Below are 14,067 nucleotides of genomic sequence, written 5' to 3'. Positions count from 1 at the left end.
GGCTCCCGGAATACAAGGAATGTTTACTGGGAGTTTGGCATTGAGGGCTACGTTGCGTAACTATTTACCTTTACATGATCAGCGCATCAGTGTTACTTTGCGAGAGCACTCTAAAGTGACATTTAGACTTCTCGCCGTGGGGAAGATTGAATCCATAGGACGGAAAGGTCCCCCTCCACATTTACTCACCAATATTGGGACAGCGATAAGAAGCGTAAATGTCGAAATCTGACATTACTGCTTGCACTTCCGGTGAATTAGATGACATTTTTCCGCATTTTGCGATTTAGGTCCACGTGGATTGAGTGCATCTCCCGGAAAAAGCAAGCCAGATTTGGTTGACATTCTCCATCACGTCATTCCACTGTATGCTATTTGGTCTAATATAAGTAGTCTGCATTACCCAAAGGGACTATAACACGTTTTCAAGATGCCTAGCAGGTACGAGGCAGCTACCACAAGTCACTTTTATGGGTATTCCCTAAGGCACACGGAATACATCATCAGTATTTTCAATACAGCTTTTTGTAGCTAGCTGAGAATAAATCAAATGCGACAGTATTACCCTGTACGTTCGTTGTACGTTCACAAACGGGGTCTTCTTTGGTTGGTTGTGCATGTGCCTACTGTCTTCTTACGAAACAGACATCCTTACCGTCAATTGGCCCTGTCACAGCCTGCTTGAAGATTTTACTTCATTAGATTCTACGCCGACCTACGGCCAATGGGGCCAATTCATAACCTAGCGGTTCTGGGTTTGAATCCGTTGATGTGCTACCGATCTTGTGCCCTTGGGAAAGGCACTTTACACGACTTTCCTAACTTTACTCAAGTGAAAATGAGTACTACCTAGCTTCGGTTTGGGCCTCCCTCAAGCACGTTAAAGAACCTATCGCATAAGTAGAGGCCCTTCCCTGTGTGAGTGAATCAAATAAATCTGCCCGGAAATGCAGCTTGTACTGTTCAGTACAAACCTTAGGGTAGTTTACCGGGTATGCAAAACAAACAAACAAACAAAATGGGACCACCCTGTTCATTTAAAGTCCTCCGTATCAGAAACAATTTGGATATGTCTTGCAAAGCACATATTGCTATCGCGCATCGTTATGCATATGTTGTGGTTTGCTTTGCTTTGCTTTGCTTTGCCATCGTTTTCTTCATGCTTCCCTCTCGTCAATGGTTAATGATGAACAGCCAGGATAAATCCGACCTTGTGTATGCCGATCTCGGACTTAGGAGCATCAAAATCTTGAGCTGAATTTCCCTCAAGGAAACACCGTCACGTGCCATCGTGGGAAGGAAGTTCTCTTCACTTTTGACATGACGGAAATCCCTTGACTATTGAAGATTTTCTGTCTTGCCTGCCTGAGTCCAATTTCCTTCGTTTAAAACAAGGAAGCTCCGTCATGTCTCACAGCGCCAACTGTCACCACGTGCAGAAACCCACACGATTAGCCATGAAATCATTCCATCTTTCATTGAACATGATCCCCATTGGATTAATTTATAAGCCAGTTGAATAACAAGGTTCTCACTAGAGTGCTACCTTCAACATAATCAAATCCCTTTAGACCATCAACTGTTCCTTTTAATTCCCCTATGGAACCAGAAAGCCATTTGTAAGTCATTCAGTTAGCCATTCTGCTGCAATATTGTTTATTAAGATTCCTCAGTACAAAATAATGGTGTAGACAATGCATACGGCTACTGACACATCTGCTAGTCCCCCTCTCCCTGTACGATACAAAATGCAGAAGAAATATTCAAAAAGACACAGTATATAACAATCTATAAGATGCAGAATATAAATTACTATAATACTGTAAATCAAACATTTTGTTTAAGTCATTGTGATTCTTGGTGCGCTAACAATGCACCACTTTTTAAATTAATTTCTATTTCGCGGTAGCGGAAATAAGGACTTCGCGGTGGTTTTAATTTCGCGGTAGCACCATACGCTGTACTCTTTTACTGCCATGGAAAAATGTTCGCGGTGGTTTTAGATTCGCGGTGAAGCGACCACCGCGAAAACCGAGAACATTTATCCTTTGGTTCCGGAGATTATGATGGATTAAATTAAACGTCTGCTACCAGATAAGCAGTCAACTAGAATTGGTGTAAAATCGTGCCATTCCATGTCCAGCAGCAACGTCTTAAAAAAGGGTAGCTGTTACCACTTTCAAACATAGCCGGCTTTGGCCTCACAACCTTCTCCACACCATGGTTGGGAGTTGGTTGTGAGCAAGGTCATCTCTTTTGGGGAATTGGTCGAGGAAGTTGTGTACTTGTCTTAAAAAGAAATTTTCTTCTTAAATGCGAAGAGAAGTGTACAGAAACTAAGTTTAGAATAGTATGGACCCCAGGATACCCACAAACAAGGAACCCAGCTCAAACCATTGGTTGGTAATCGCTAGCAATTGTAAGTCGTGGAAAGATCCTGAATGTCAATGTGTGGCGGAGACTTTCCACGAGTCTTGCGAAAACAGGTTAGCTTTAAATCTTCTCTGGTCCATTTGGTCGGCTTTGTGTCAGAAAGACCATTATTGGATTGGCAGCTTACGTAAGAGGATACGTAACTAAACATTGTGATGCAAAGCGTTCTTCTCATTACACACGGTCGTCTAGACTTTAAGGTTGTATTCCCACGTGAATACCGCAGTGATGTGTGTTTTATATGCCAGCTCATCATCATTCAAAATCGCTGACGAAGCTTACCTTTATGTCGAAATATACTGCGATATATAAAATGTGGAATGAGCAAAACTAATAACGTATGCAGTCACTTGTGGTGAAAAATTCGTATTTTTCTAGAACTACCGTGGAATACAACTCGTTGAGATCAAGTATTGTAAAAGCAGCATCATTAGATAACTTTAAACAACATCTTCAGTCAAATGTGCAAAAAGTTAGGTGTGACATATAGGTGTTTCAGCTGCTGTCGCATGTAGAGATGTGAGCATGGAATTTTTTGTATTAGCTTTACGTCGGACGAATACAATGTGACACTGCACTCATGTAAATAGCTTGATATTTTAATATTGCCACATACCGAAAAGACAGACGGAATGTCAAGGCAGTCCCATAGGCATTCGGTGTAAGAGCAGTGGTTTGTTATCCACCTTGCCTCAGGCACGGTATTGGAAAACGGGGGCCAAACCACTCCTTTCACCACCTTTACCGCCCCAACCGGCTGAAATGGCAGGCCCATTGTACGGGCGCCGGGTAAATATGGTGGGTGCATTCCAACGGCAACGGTGTTTGTTGAAAAAGGCAGTTGAAGAGAGGAAATTACTGAGGCTATTTTATTTCATTTTTCTTATAGCTTGCAGCAGTTACAGATGTAATGCAGTTTAAGACTTGTTAGAAGCGGAATTACAGCCACTCCTGTAATTTTATATACTAGAAACATATTTTCATCTTTTAAGTCAGGTACCCATTTTTACACTTGGGTGTCTTTGCCAGGGGCACAAGATCGGTTACATGATGACCCAGGACCACTTGGGTCTAAGATGAACACAATATGGAAATTTCCATCCTAACACGGTGTACGCAGAACTTACATAGACATCACACTTTGAAGAATAATGCCTTCAATGTGGAACTAGTAGACATGAAGAGGGTAAGTCTTAAGCTTAAACACCACTCCCATTGGTTGTGAATCCGGGTAGCATTCCGGTCACGGTTCTCGTGTTTAGTAGGTTATTAAGTATAGTAGCGCTTCAGTAAAGCCTTGTGTCGTCTCGTGCATGATCAACGAAACACGAGTCTAACCTACGTCAACCCACTCACATATCATGCACAGCTAGGCGTCTTGATATTTTGTCCATTCTTATCATTGAGAGCACTTGGGTCCCTGTAATCATAGTCTGAGGAGATCCCACAATCGCATCAGCTTCTTGAATGGAATGTTTTTCTTGGCGTGAAGATCCAATTAAGACAGCAGTAGCTTCGGTCCTTTCCTTCATATATTTGGAAACCTCTTAGCAGGATTACGTAATGAGTTAGCTACCTGTTGGGACGTTCTCTAGATACGTATTAGATTTATGCACTCTATGTAGAGGAAGTGAGAAGGTGTTGAAGCGAGTTAAACTGTGAGATTAGTAATTGGAGCCAGTAAAGGCCCCTTCACACGAGAATCGGAATGAGCCGGAATGTCGTCTGAATGATATTCTTTGTACATTCCTGGGAATTCGTAGTGTACTCTAGAACTTCTCACTGCTCTCCAGTATTTGTACATATTTTGTGGCCGTTTCGAATGTTTTTGTCAAACTTTCGAGGCGCATTTGAAGTGGAGAAATATCGAACGACATTCAACTGTGTATTCTAACTAGTCTAACTGCAATACGACCGTATTCCAAAATTATTCGAAACATTCTGATCTCGTTGGGTGGAGAACGAGGCGGTCACAAGAATGAATATAAATATCTGGAATGCAGTGAGAAGTTCTAGAATGTTATACTACGAATACCCAAAAATATACTGAATTGTCATTCAGACGACATTCCGGCTCATTAGGTCCATTTGGAATTGCCGCCCTATAAATGTGGCACGAAGTTTGCAAATCCTTCATTCCGGTTGGTACTGCTTGATTTCTGTTGCCTTCGCCACGTACTTTGTGACTTTCTGCGTCACGCCTGTGGCTCAAACGTTCATAACAGCTTTATTACAATGTGTTATACACTGATGACTTCGGCGACAGATTTTTCATGCTCCACACATTTGACAGAGATTTTGACAAAAATACAGTTCTAAAGACACATGTTGGACCTCCGTTGTTCAAATGCCTTATAGAACCCTCCTTGTACCATCATGATCATCGGCTAGAAATTTGTTCGTTACCCGAAAGATACTGCAATAGGTGGCAGATACTTCTGGGCATGTGACAATTATTTGGCTTTATAGCCCATGTATTACACCTCTTTTCACTTAGTTATACGCATCAAGACGATTTCTCATACCGTTTGATGTTGACATTATTTGTAAGAAAATATTGGTATCGTAAGAAAAGTTGCAAATTGCCTATCACGTAAAATATTCATGACATTGTACTACAACTTGATATAAAACTGGAAGTGGTTATTTGATATTTACAGGGTGGATGGTCTTCTTGCAAACGTGACAACATGAAGAAGGTGACAAATAGATAATACAACATGCAAGGACGTTACATAGAAGGGGTTATTCCGCTCTGATCCCACTTTATTTATCTGTTTATGTCATTTGTACTCGTCTGTGATTTATTATGCCTTGCAGTTGTTTCCTCCCACCAGGTAATTAAATTGAATTTCAGTCACTACTTTGACGACGTCACACTTCAGACAACAAGGCTTGCAAAAGAAATACTGATCAGAGGCAAACAGTGTTAATTCATCGTGATTACGTAAAGTTGTAGATAGATATTACAATATTTGCTTCGTTTACCTCCCCAAAGTATGATTTTCACAAGCTGAGGTTCCAGTTCCCGAATTGGCTATTGTGTTCCATGTGGCGTCATCGAAGGAATAATCAACGTTCAATTCAATTTACTGGCGTCAGCAATCAAGACCTGGAAGTAAGATTTTGGATAGTTTAATGATCAATAATATCAGAAGGGTTTACATCTAGTACAAATGTCTATGGTCTGTGAGTAGATCTATTATCATTGAATGAATCAGACAAATGTTACAGTTTGATGTCATTGTTGTCAGAAACACTTTAAATGCAAGGGATTCTTGCAGGGTTCCCACGATATTGTCTTGGTCTCTTGTTTTTGTTTGGTATATTGTTTTTATGCTGTGTATTTGAATGTAGCTGCGTCACATTTCTACCATTGAAAAGTCAACAGATGTTGTTTACAGCAGTTCCAGGGCTTCAGGCCAATCTACAGGATATGGTGTATCCGGCCGGATATAAAGGTGGGCGTAACGCACCCAGGGCACATCGGAATAAGTTAATCAAAAGCCTAATAGATACATGCACATATTTGGTACTGTGGAAGTGAAAACGGTGATGTATGTGAAGGGTGTTTTCCACTTGACCACGCCTGTTCGCGAATGACATTCGCCAGCTGGCAGCGAGCAGAGGCCAAAGCGTCGGCAATCGGCACCGACAAACGCCAATTCGCCGCCTGAAATGGCGATTTTTTTTCTTACAAAAACACACGTGGCAAAATGCTGCGAATGGACGCGAGCTAGAGGCGAACTGCTAAATTGGGAGGCAATACGCATCAATTGGAGCAAGATAGACACGAAATATATGTAGAAGTGAACAGTAATATGTCAGTTTCAATCTATGATTATCATTACACATATTACATGGTGCAAAACATATAATTCAGTGAGATCTGGTACATGGTTCGTGTCCGTTTTTGTCATTTCTGCAACTGTAAGAGCCTTTATGGTTATAAGTATGTTTCGTGAATTATGTTATCCATGTTGCATCAAGTATCATATACCTATGTCATCATCATCATCATCATCTTCACCGCATGTCAGTTCTGGTCACTGAGGCGGGCCGTCATTGTTCGCCATGCTGCTCTGTCCACTGCTAGCCGTTGCACGCCCTCCCATGTGCAACCCATCTACCTATGTGAACATCCTTTTCTCGTTGCAAATCTCTTTTTGATTAAGTGAAAACGTTGCGATTTCCGATAACCTGATTATCTGGGCTTCGAAAGCAAAACCCCCCTCACACATCCGTGTGACCGCAAGGGAAATTGGAAACAAATGCACATAGGTGCCGCAATCATCAGTTGCCAACTAGTGCCGGCCCGGTGAGATGATCCCATTACTAGAAGTTTGTAATCAGTACACTTTTACTCGAGAAACAGGGCTTGGGTAGAGAAATGAGGGACCGACTAATTGGGGATGAATCTTTACTGGCTCATTCGGAACCTACATCTCAATATAAATCTTAATGTAATCAATTGTTAATCACGCTTCTTATCACATGACGCTAGTTCACCTTTATTCGCAGGGTAAGCTGAATCCGTTTTTAGTAGGGTATCTACAAATACCAAATCGACGGTGTTTTCAAGCTGCAATACATTTGTATTTTGAATATTGCAATTTAAAATCAAACCACCGTCTATCGAATTGATATCCCTAAACAACCTTTGGTTTCATAGATAAAATAAAAAGACAAGACTACGAATGATAAAACAAAACCAAAAAAAAACATGAAACGTTATCTAGGCAGAAAACGTTAATATTTGCTGACACTTAGACATGGTGCTCTTTTGGCGTAGGTGTTGTTTAGCCGCTAGCCTCAATTAGTTCCGTTTGAAGTCGTCGCTGCTCTGATTACCTGCACGTATGCCTCGGACACGTGTAAGATGATGCACTTTGCTGTGCTCCATAGCGACCTTTGATGTAGGTGTTCATAAAGAGTGGTGTGCGTATTTGGTGCCAGGGGCAGTTCTCTTCTTCATTTCGCTAAATAAGATGAGTAGACTCTCTGAAGACGAGAAGCTGTTATCCATCACTAGCAGACCGATGAATCGTCATCAGTTTAGCTGGTTACTACATCGTATGCTAAGCAAACAACACTGACAAGTTAACTTTCATGCTATCGTCCAATTATAAAATCACTATGATAGAATTCTGCTTTTAGATTTTGAACTTGTGTTAAATGACAAGCACGGACCTTCCCGCGACTTTGTTCCCGACTACCCCCGTCCTTGGCCAGTCCTACACTGGTTGCCTGAATCCATCCTATTCTAGCTTCGATTTTAGCTGATAAGGGATTTACTGACTTGGCTTGCAATTTCCGAAGGACCAGAAGTTTTGCCTGATAACAAAGGTGATTCCAATTCAATTTGCAGCCATGAGTTGATATTTTGTACATTCTTCAATACTGAGGCTGCTGAGTCTTAATGGTACATTCGTCATCGGCTGTGCCTAGAAGTCACAACACTTTCAAAAGCCATTAATAGAGGCCGCTAAAAGCAGCACTTCCATTTCACTCGCCGTAATCTCTCAGGAAAGCTGCTACACTATCCAGGGCACGGGAGAAGAAAAGAGAAATGGGGTTCAGGCAGATTATTTGAACTGCCGCAGGAAAATCCTTTCTTGAGTTGACTTCAACGATATTACCCGCTTCATTAGATTGGTGCGGAGCCAGGCTGTACTGTAAATGCGTGTCGCATAGTGAGTACGTGGGGGGTATGTCAATGATCGTATCCTGTAAGGCTTGAAGAATGTCAAACATTATATTCATTGAGCATTTCTAAGCAGCTGACCTTCATTTACAATTAAGTAATGATTATATATGTCGTCTTTCAAAGGACTCTCAACTTCCAACCGCTGCCTTGGTGGCAGTTGGCTTGCAGTTCAAATTCGGATATCGGATGTGAAAAGAAGACGCCTCAAGGCAGTATCTTCAGGTGTATCGGAAGCGTGGCGGCGGTCCGGAAGGCTTTGAAACGCAAAGCTGACGGTTTTCATGAAAATACAACAGATGTCAGATCTCACAAGTGCCCGGAATGTAGAATACTAGTATATGACCAAGGTGCACACAAAAATGGAAGAAAAACTTAATATACATAACTTAGCAAGGAAGTTCAGCTCTTCATTGCTTCCCTTTGGGTCCCTCTATACGAGGGAGCTACATTGTACGCCAGGCCCTTCTCTCGTCTCGAGATAAGTTACGCTACTTAAGAATGCTCGTCATCTCTTGACAGTTGCTTGAAGCGAAAGGCGGCTGACCTAAGGGTCAAAACTGCCCATCGATGTAAAGATCCATATCTGAAGGAGGCAACTCGTAGTGCACTCGTAACCGCCCCAGAAAGAGACATAAAACATCTTCACTCGGCTTGAATGCGTATGTAAGGCCTCAGGTTAAAACCCATACCCAGAGCATTGATCTAGCGCCATTAACAGCGTCCTTTTAGCGATAAGAATTATGCCCACACAGTCTAGCTCATGTCTGAACCTAGTTAAGGCCAGTTAATCCTACATGTACATCTTGTAAAAAGATGAAGCCCACTCAAGGGGGAATGCCCCCTGGCTAAGAGGGTCACCCACGTATCTGAGTTTTAAAGCTGTGCGAAGAGCGGTACGGTTCCTTCGTACATGCTGTCAAATTAAAGTTCAAATGAAAATGGCCTCCAGCTTAATTTGCCAATCTGTACCAGTACTGTTGCATGATCTCTTTGTTAACTTGCCATTGTCAAGCGTTCAGAAGAAAATTGCAAAATTACCATTCGTTCAACTGCAGAAAAAAAGACGAAAAACTACTCGACTGTAGACAATTTAAGATTGTCTCACCGGCTGTCCTCGATAATGTTGTTTCTTGTAACGTGGTATCGTTGATCTCCATTGGATCGTCCATAATAACGTCATTGTTTTACATAAAACAAGACCGTTAAGATGAAAGAGTGTTCACATTCAAGTAATAAAGAAAAGTGAATGACAAATTATCCCGTGTCCATTTGTCATACAGCGATGAACATCTAGTATGGAGGGATTAAGTTACAAAGACACTGGACTGAGTTTCAAGTCCTTGGAAACAAGTGCAAAGAACCGTGCAACTTGGAGAGCCTTTAAGAAGATATGCAAGGGGCCAGTCCATGGCCTAAGCATTTAGGCAGGAAGGCAGGATGAACATCTTACGTGGCTTACCATAGAGAAATTCATATATGGAAGAGAGCCAAAATATAATTTATATGGATACTCGTTTCCCAATGGCAAGATGTTCTCAGGAATGGAAGCAGTGGTCTAAAACTCAACGCTATACATGGATGCTTGATGAAAGATGACAGAGAGAGAGACGGGTTGAACAATACCTACTGGAAGACTTAACTCCAAGCACACATTCCTTTAGATTGGTTCATGCACTTGTAAATATTGACTGTGGGAACAATCTATCATTGCAGATATTCTTCTCCTGCAAACGTTTAAGGAACGACAGCTCTACATGGTTAATTCTTATAATTTAGGACGTTGTCCAGGAGCAGAGTTATATTACAAAACGTAAATCTCTGATCAAAATCAATCAAGTATGTACGCTTCACCAGTCTCGTATGCATGTGTTGCACTGGCCTCAATGTCAATTATAACATAATTTGGAAATTTAGGCTACTTTCATTCAAAACAGATAGGAAATTCCCATCATTTAGCACTAAGGATTTGCGACATGTTCGTATCAATTATGCAAATTAGGACCTTATTGTTACATGTTTGGTATCTGTTTACGTGCCAACTGCAACAATGCACTTTCGCATCACATGTCTTGAAGTCCAGCTGTGGAAAGCACTGAAATGATAGTACTTCCTCATTGATGATGCAAACTCAGTCCTCATTTACATAACTTGCATTTAATTTCATACACCTCCGCACGTATCAGCACGTCCAAAATGATGCAAATCACTCCTTCCTTTCTTCAATTATTTTGTTTAAAAGATTTCAACAAAACGCCCCTGCAGTTCCAATTTAAGGTTCAACAGTTACGGAACGAAGCTTAGATCACTTTGTTCTGACGTCAAAAGATCTACTAGTACTCTGATATCCCAACCCTAGCGTGTGTAGGAAAAATTTAGATTAGAATATTAAAGATGCAATATGCCATGTATTCATATTTTGCCTAAGTTATTGTGTACATCTCTGTCTAAGATACTCACACTCGCAATGGCATGAAAGTCTGCTGTTCCTTTCTTAAGTTATCCTCTTTGAAATACTCTAACAGAACATGCCTTCTGCTAGCGAGCCCAAACGTACGTCACTTCGAATTGAGCACAAAAGCTATCTACCACTTAAAATACATTGCCTTGTCCAGAACAAGAGGTATCAAAACCACATGTTCGCCCAAGGCCGTCAGCGAGCTAAAATCTAACAATTTCCCCTTTTTATCACAACCTACAAACACATAAGATATGATATTGATCCTTCCAGCAGTTCTTAAGTGAAAGAACAGACAGATACAGATATGGTGCCTAAAATCCAACTTCCATTTTTTTTACAGAGGTAATCAGAGATGATGTACTTTTTGCACCATATACTAAGATATAAAACTGTAATATCGTACGTTTTATAGTGGCATTCAGTTTATGTCCATGCTATAATACGCGCCCCTCTTTATTGGATAAGACATTATCGTCGTGGCCATGATCAATGGAAAAGGCAGAGTAACGTATTATATACTGCTAAGGGGAAATTTAGATTTCGGTATATATATATATGATTTGCTCATATTTTTGCTTATTTTTTGACACATATTTTCTTACAGTACGAAACTTGTAACTCAGCACATACCATTTTATGACTGGTGCACATGCTAAAAAGATATTTGTGAGTATGAGGTAGTAACATTGCCCTATTTATCGTTAAGGTACGTCCCATAATGAAAGCTTTCGTGCGAATTCGTGCAAGTTATGGTGGAGTCACTGGGATCACAGAGAATGGCATTTGCCGGATTTCTAGCATGATGGTATGACGCCGAAAGGCCAATCATAAAGGTCCTCCCTGTCGTTTGGGAGTGTAGTTAGAATCACAATTGCCTTGCTGTCCATTCCATTTGGGCTTGTGCTCTGGCTTAAAGCTATTTTCACGAAATTACCGAAACAAAGGAGATCGAAAGTCACATCAAGACTTGAAGTTCATAGCTAAGGACACACAGTCCATAGCTAAATGCAGTGATTCGGTGCGCTACACACGGCTCCGCACAATCTGCGAACGAATGACTCTGACCCAACCCTTAACCTCACTATGAATCAAGTGAACCTCGACGGGAGAACAAAATCTATGACGTGCTCTCAGCAAATGTACTTTGACTTGAATGTTGCGCATCTCCAACTTAACGTAGGGTCAATTGCAAGGTTGTAGTCAGCACCTGCTTCGACACCAATCTGAGAACCGCTGTAGGTATCTTTAATTAAAGACCTACATGTGTACCTCTTCATGAGGAATGCCTTACATTATCAGACTGCCCCCCGAGCCTCTCCCTCTCTCTCTTCCTGTCGTAAATTCTCATTGTTCTTATGGGAGCTCTGTGGGTTCTTAGCAACAAATAATTGATTTACAGTAAAGCAACGCACGTATGCTTCGTGACTTTACTCGGAATATTACAGTTACTTTCAATAAAAGTATTGATGTGAAGTACTAAGTGTCGCATTTGTTGGTGCCACACAATGTCTATTACGTGGTCCATTTACTTTGGGATAATATATTACCACCATACGTGCGCTCACAAATGCAACTGACATTAAATGCAATTTGTCAGAATAGCGAATACGTCATACGTCAATACGTAAATGGCACATTGTAACACATTCGTTGACTCTAATTTTTACGCTGATATTTAATATCTACAATAGACAGACAGATTCCGACTTGATTCTCAAACACCAGGCGTAGGCCGACCATGGTGACGTGAATGAATAATTAATTAACTATTGCCCCTTACGTACGTATCCACGAGAAAGTAGTTACGTGCGTTGGGCCAGGCTGTCTGCCAGTCTGCCTTAAGGCCTGATGACAGGAGCAGTCGAAACAATTGCTCTTTCCATCAAGATTCTTCCACTAGGTCGGGTCACATTCCTCCAAATTCTACCCTCTCATTTTGTGTTAATGTAGTTGTTGCTTTCTATATTTTCATGGCAGGCTAGCTTTCAAGTGCGTTGTTGTCGATAGGACCTTACCTGAGCGCTGCCAGTCTATACTAGCTGCTACAGAGACTGCCGTATCTGTCAGTAGCCACCGCGAGTCTTGCCAAATCCTCACGGTGTCAAGATGCCGATTTCCACGATCAGCCCCTACTTAAACATGTCGTCTTGGGCGCTGCTGTACCCCAACATGTCGATCACGGGGGCTCCCTGGGAAGAAAATTCAACATTCGGCTTCGGCACGACTCCGACACCTCGGTACTACCCCTACCCCGGGTACGAGCATCCGGACACCGCCGAGGTGACCATCAAGATCGTGGTGTACTCCCTGCTGCTCCTGATGGCGCTCGTGGGCAACTCGACCGTCATTTTCATCGTGTCGCTCAACAAGACGATGTGGACGCCGACCAACTTCTACATCATGAACCTGGCCGTGGCCGACCTGCTCATCGCCCTGTTCTGCATGTGGATCCATCTGGTCCAAAGCATGATTCCAAACTGGATCTTCGGCGACTTCATGTGCCGCTTCAACAACTTCATTCAAGGTAGGGACTGCAATGGAGTATTACCGTTCTTGATACCTTTGCCTATGTGCTAGACGGTGTCATTTGACGCATGGATAGACTAAATCGATGACTTGGCACCAGATTTAAGGTTAACAGAGCACAACCTCAACAATATATAAGACTAAGTTAATGGTGTCGAATTAGTTAGTGTGGTAATGCCATGTATGAAATAGCATGATATATAAACAGGCATTCATGAAACATCGTGGAAAAACATGTAAGCGTGGACATCCAATAGTGCCTTTGAATAACTATATCATGGAAGTCTCTAATTACTTGGTGCAAAATCCTGGACCACCGATGGGTTCTTTGGCCCAGTTGTATAAACAGCACGGCCTTATGACTGACTTGTGAATTGTGTGTTCATTGTGTTGATATGAGCGCTATTTGTGTGAACTCATGTCGTTTATACTACAACTAATCCTTGTCACTTCTGATGGATGGATTTAAAGTTGTGCTGTAAACAACAACGTAAGGTGTCATTGAATGGTAGGAAATGACAGGTACAAAGTCCTCCCTGAACCATTTCTCAGGCGTCCAGATCCGCTCGTCTATTTCTATTCTGTGATGTTCCAGCCATTAATCAGCGATATACTCTCTATTTAGCTCGTTCTCATCCCTAAATTGACAATTTGGCCGTAAGAGAGGCGCTATTAGATTTTCTCAGGCGCGCGGCGTCTATTCATTCAGCGTCAATAGCCCCGCTCATTTTACCTTTTTACTCTCCTGTCAACTGTTGCTTACATTGCCGTCCACCGGATGGCGCAGGTATTGAACCCCTGACAGGCCGTACACACAGTATCACAGGACCTTCAGCGGAAAGCGACACGCTGTCATGAGCTGGATGTGGCGATCTTTTGAGCCAGCGATAACCATTATCCCAGGAGAAACCATGTTGGCATGTAACCAGGGACACCACTGGGT

The 14,067-nt window shown here is 41.9% G+C and overlaps 1 protein-coding gene across 1 annotated transcript in view; it reads left to right on the top strand.

Annotated features, from left to right (window-relative positions):
- Nucleotides 1-12,385: 12,385 nt before the first annotated feature.
- LOC118411792 (QRFP-like peptide receptor) overlaps nt 12,386-14,067 on the top strand; it is a 39,093-nt gene continuing 37,411 nt past the window's right edge. The window contains exon 1 of the mRNA XM_035814279.1: nt 12,386-13,122. Coding sequence (XP_035670172.1) covers nt 12,705-13,122 — 418 coding nt within the window. The 5' untranslated portion in view covers nt 12,386-12,704. The remainder of the gene's footprint in view (nt 13,123-14,067) is intronic.

This window comes from Branchiostoma floridae, chromosome 3 (genome assembly GCF_000003815.2).
Source record: "Branchiostoma floridae strain S238N-H82 chromosome 3, Bfl_VNyyK, whole genome shotgun sequence".
NCBI lineage: Eukaryota > Metazoa > Chordata > Leptocardii > Amphioxiformes > Branchiostomatidae > Branchiostoma > Branchiostoma floridae.
The sequence above is the reverse complement of the archived record's forward strand: the minus strand, read 5'-3'. Positions and strand labels throughout refer to the sequence as shown.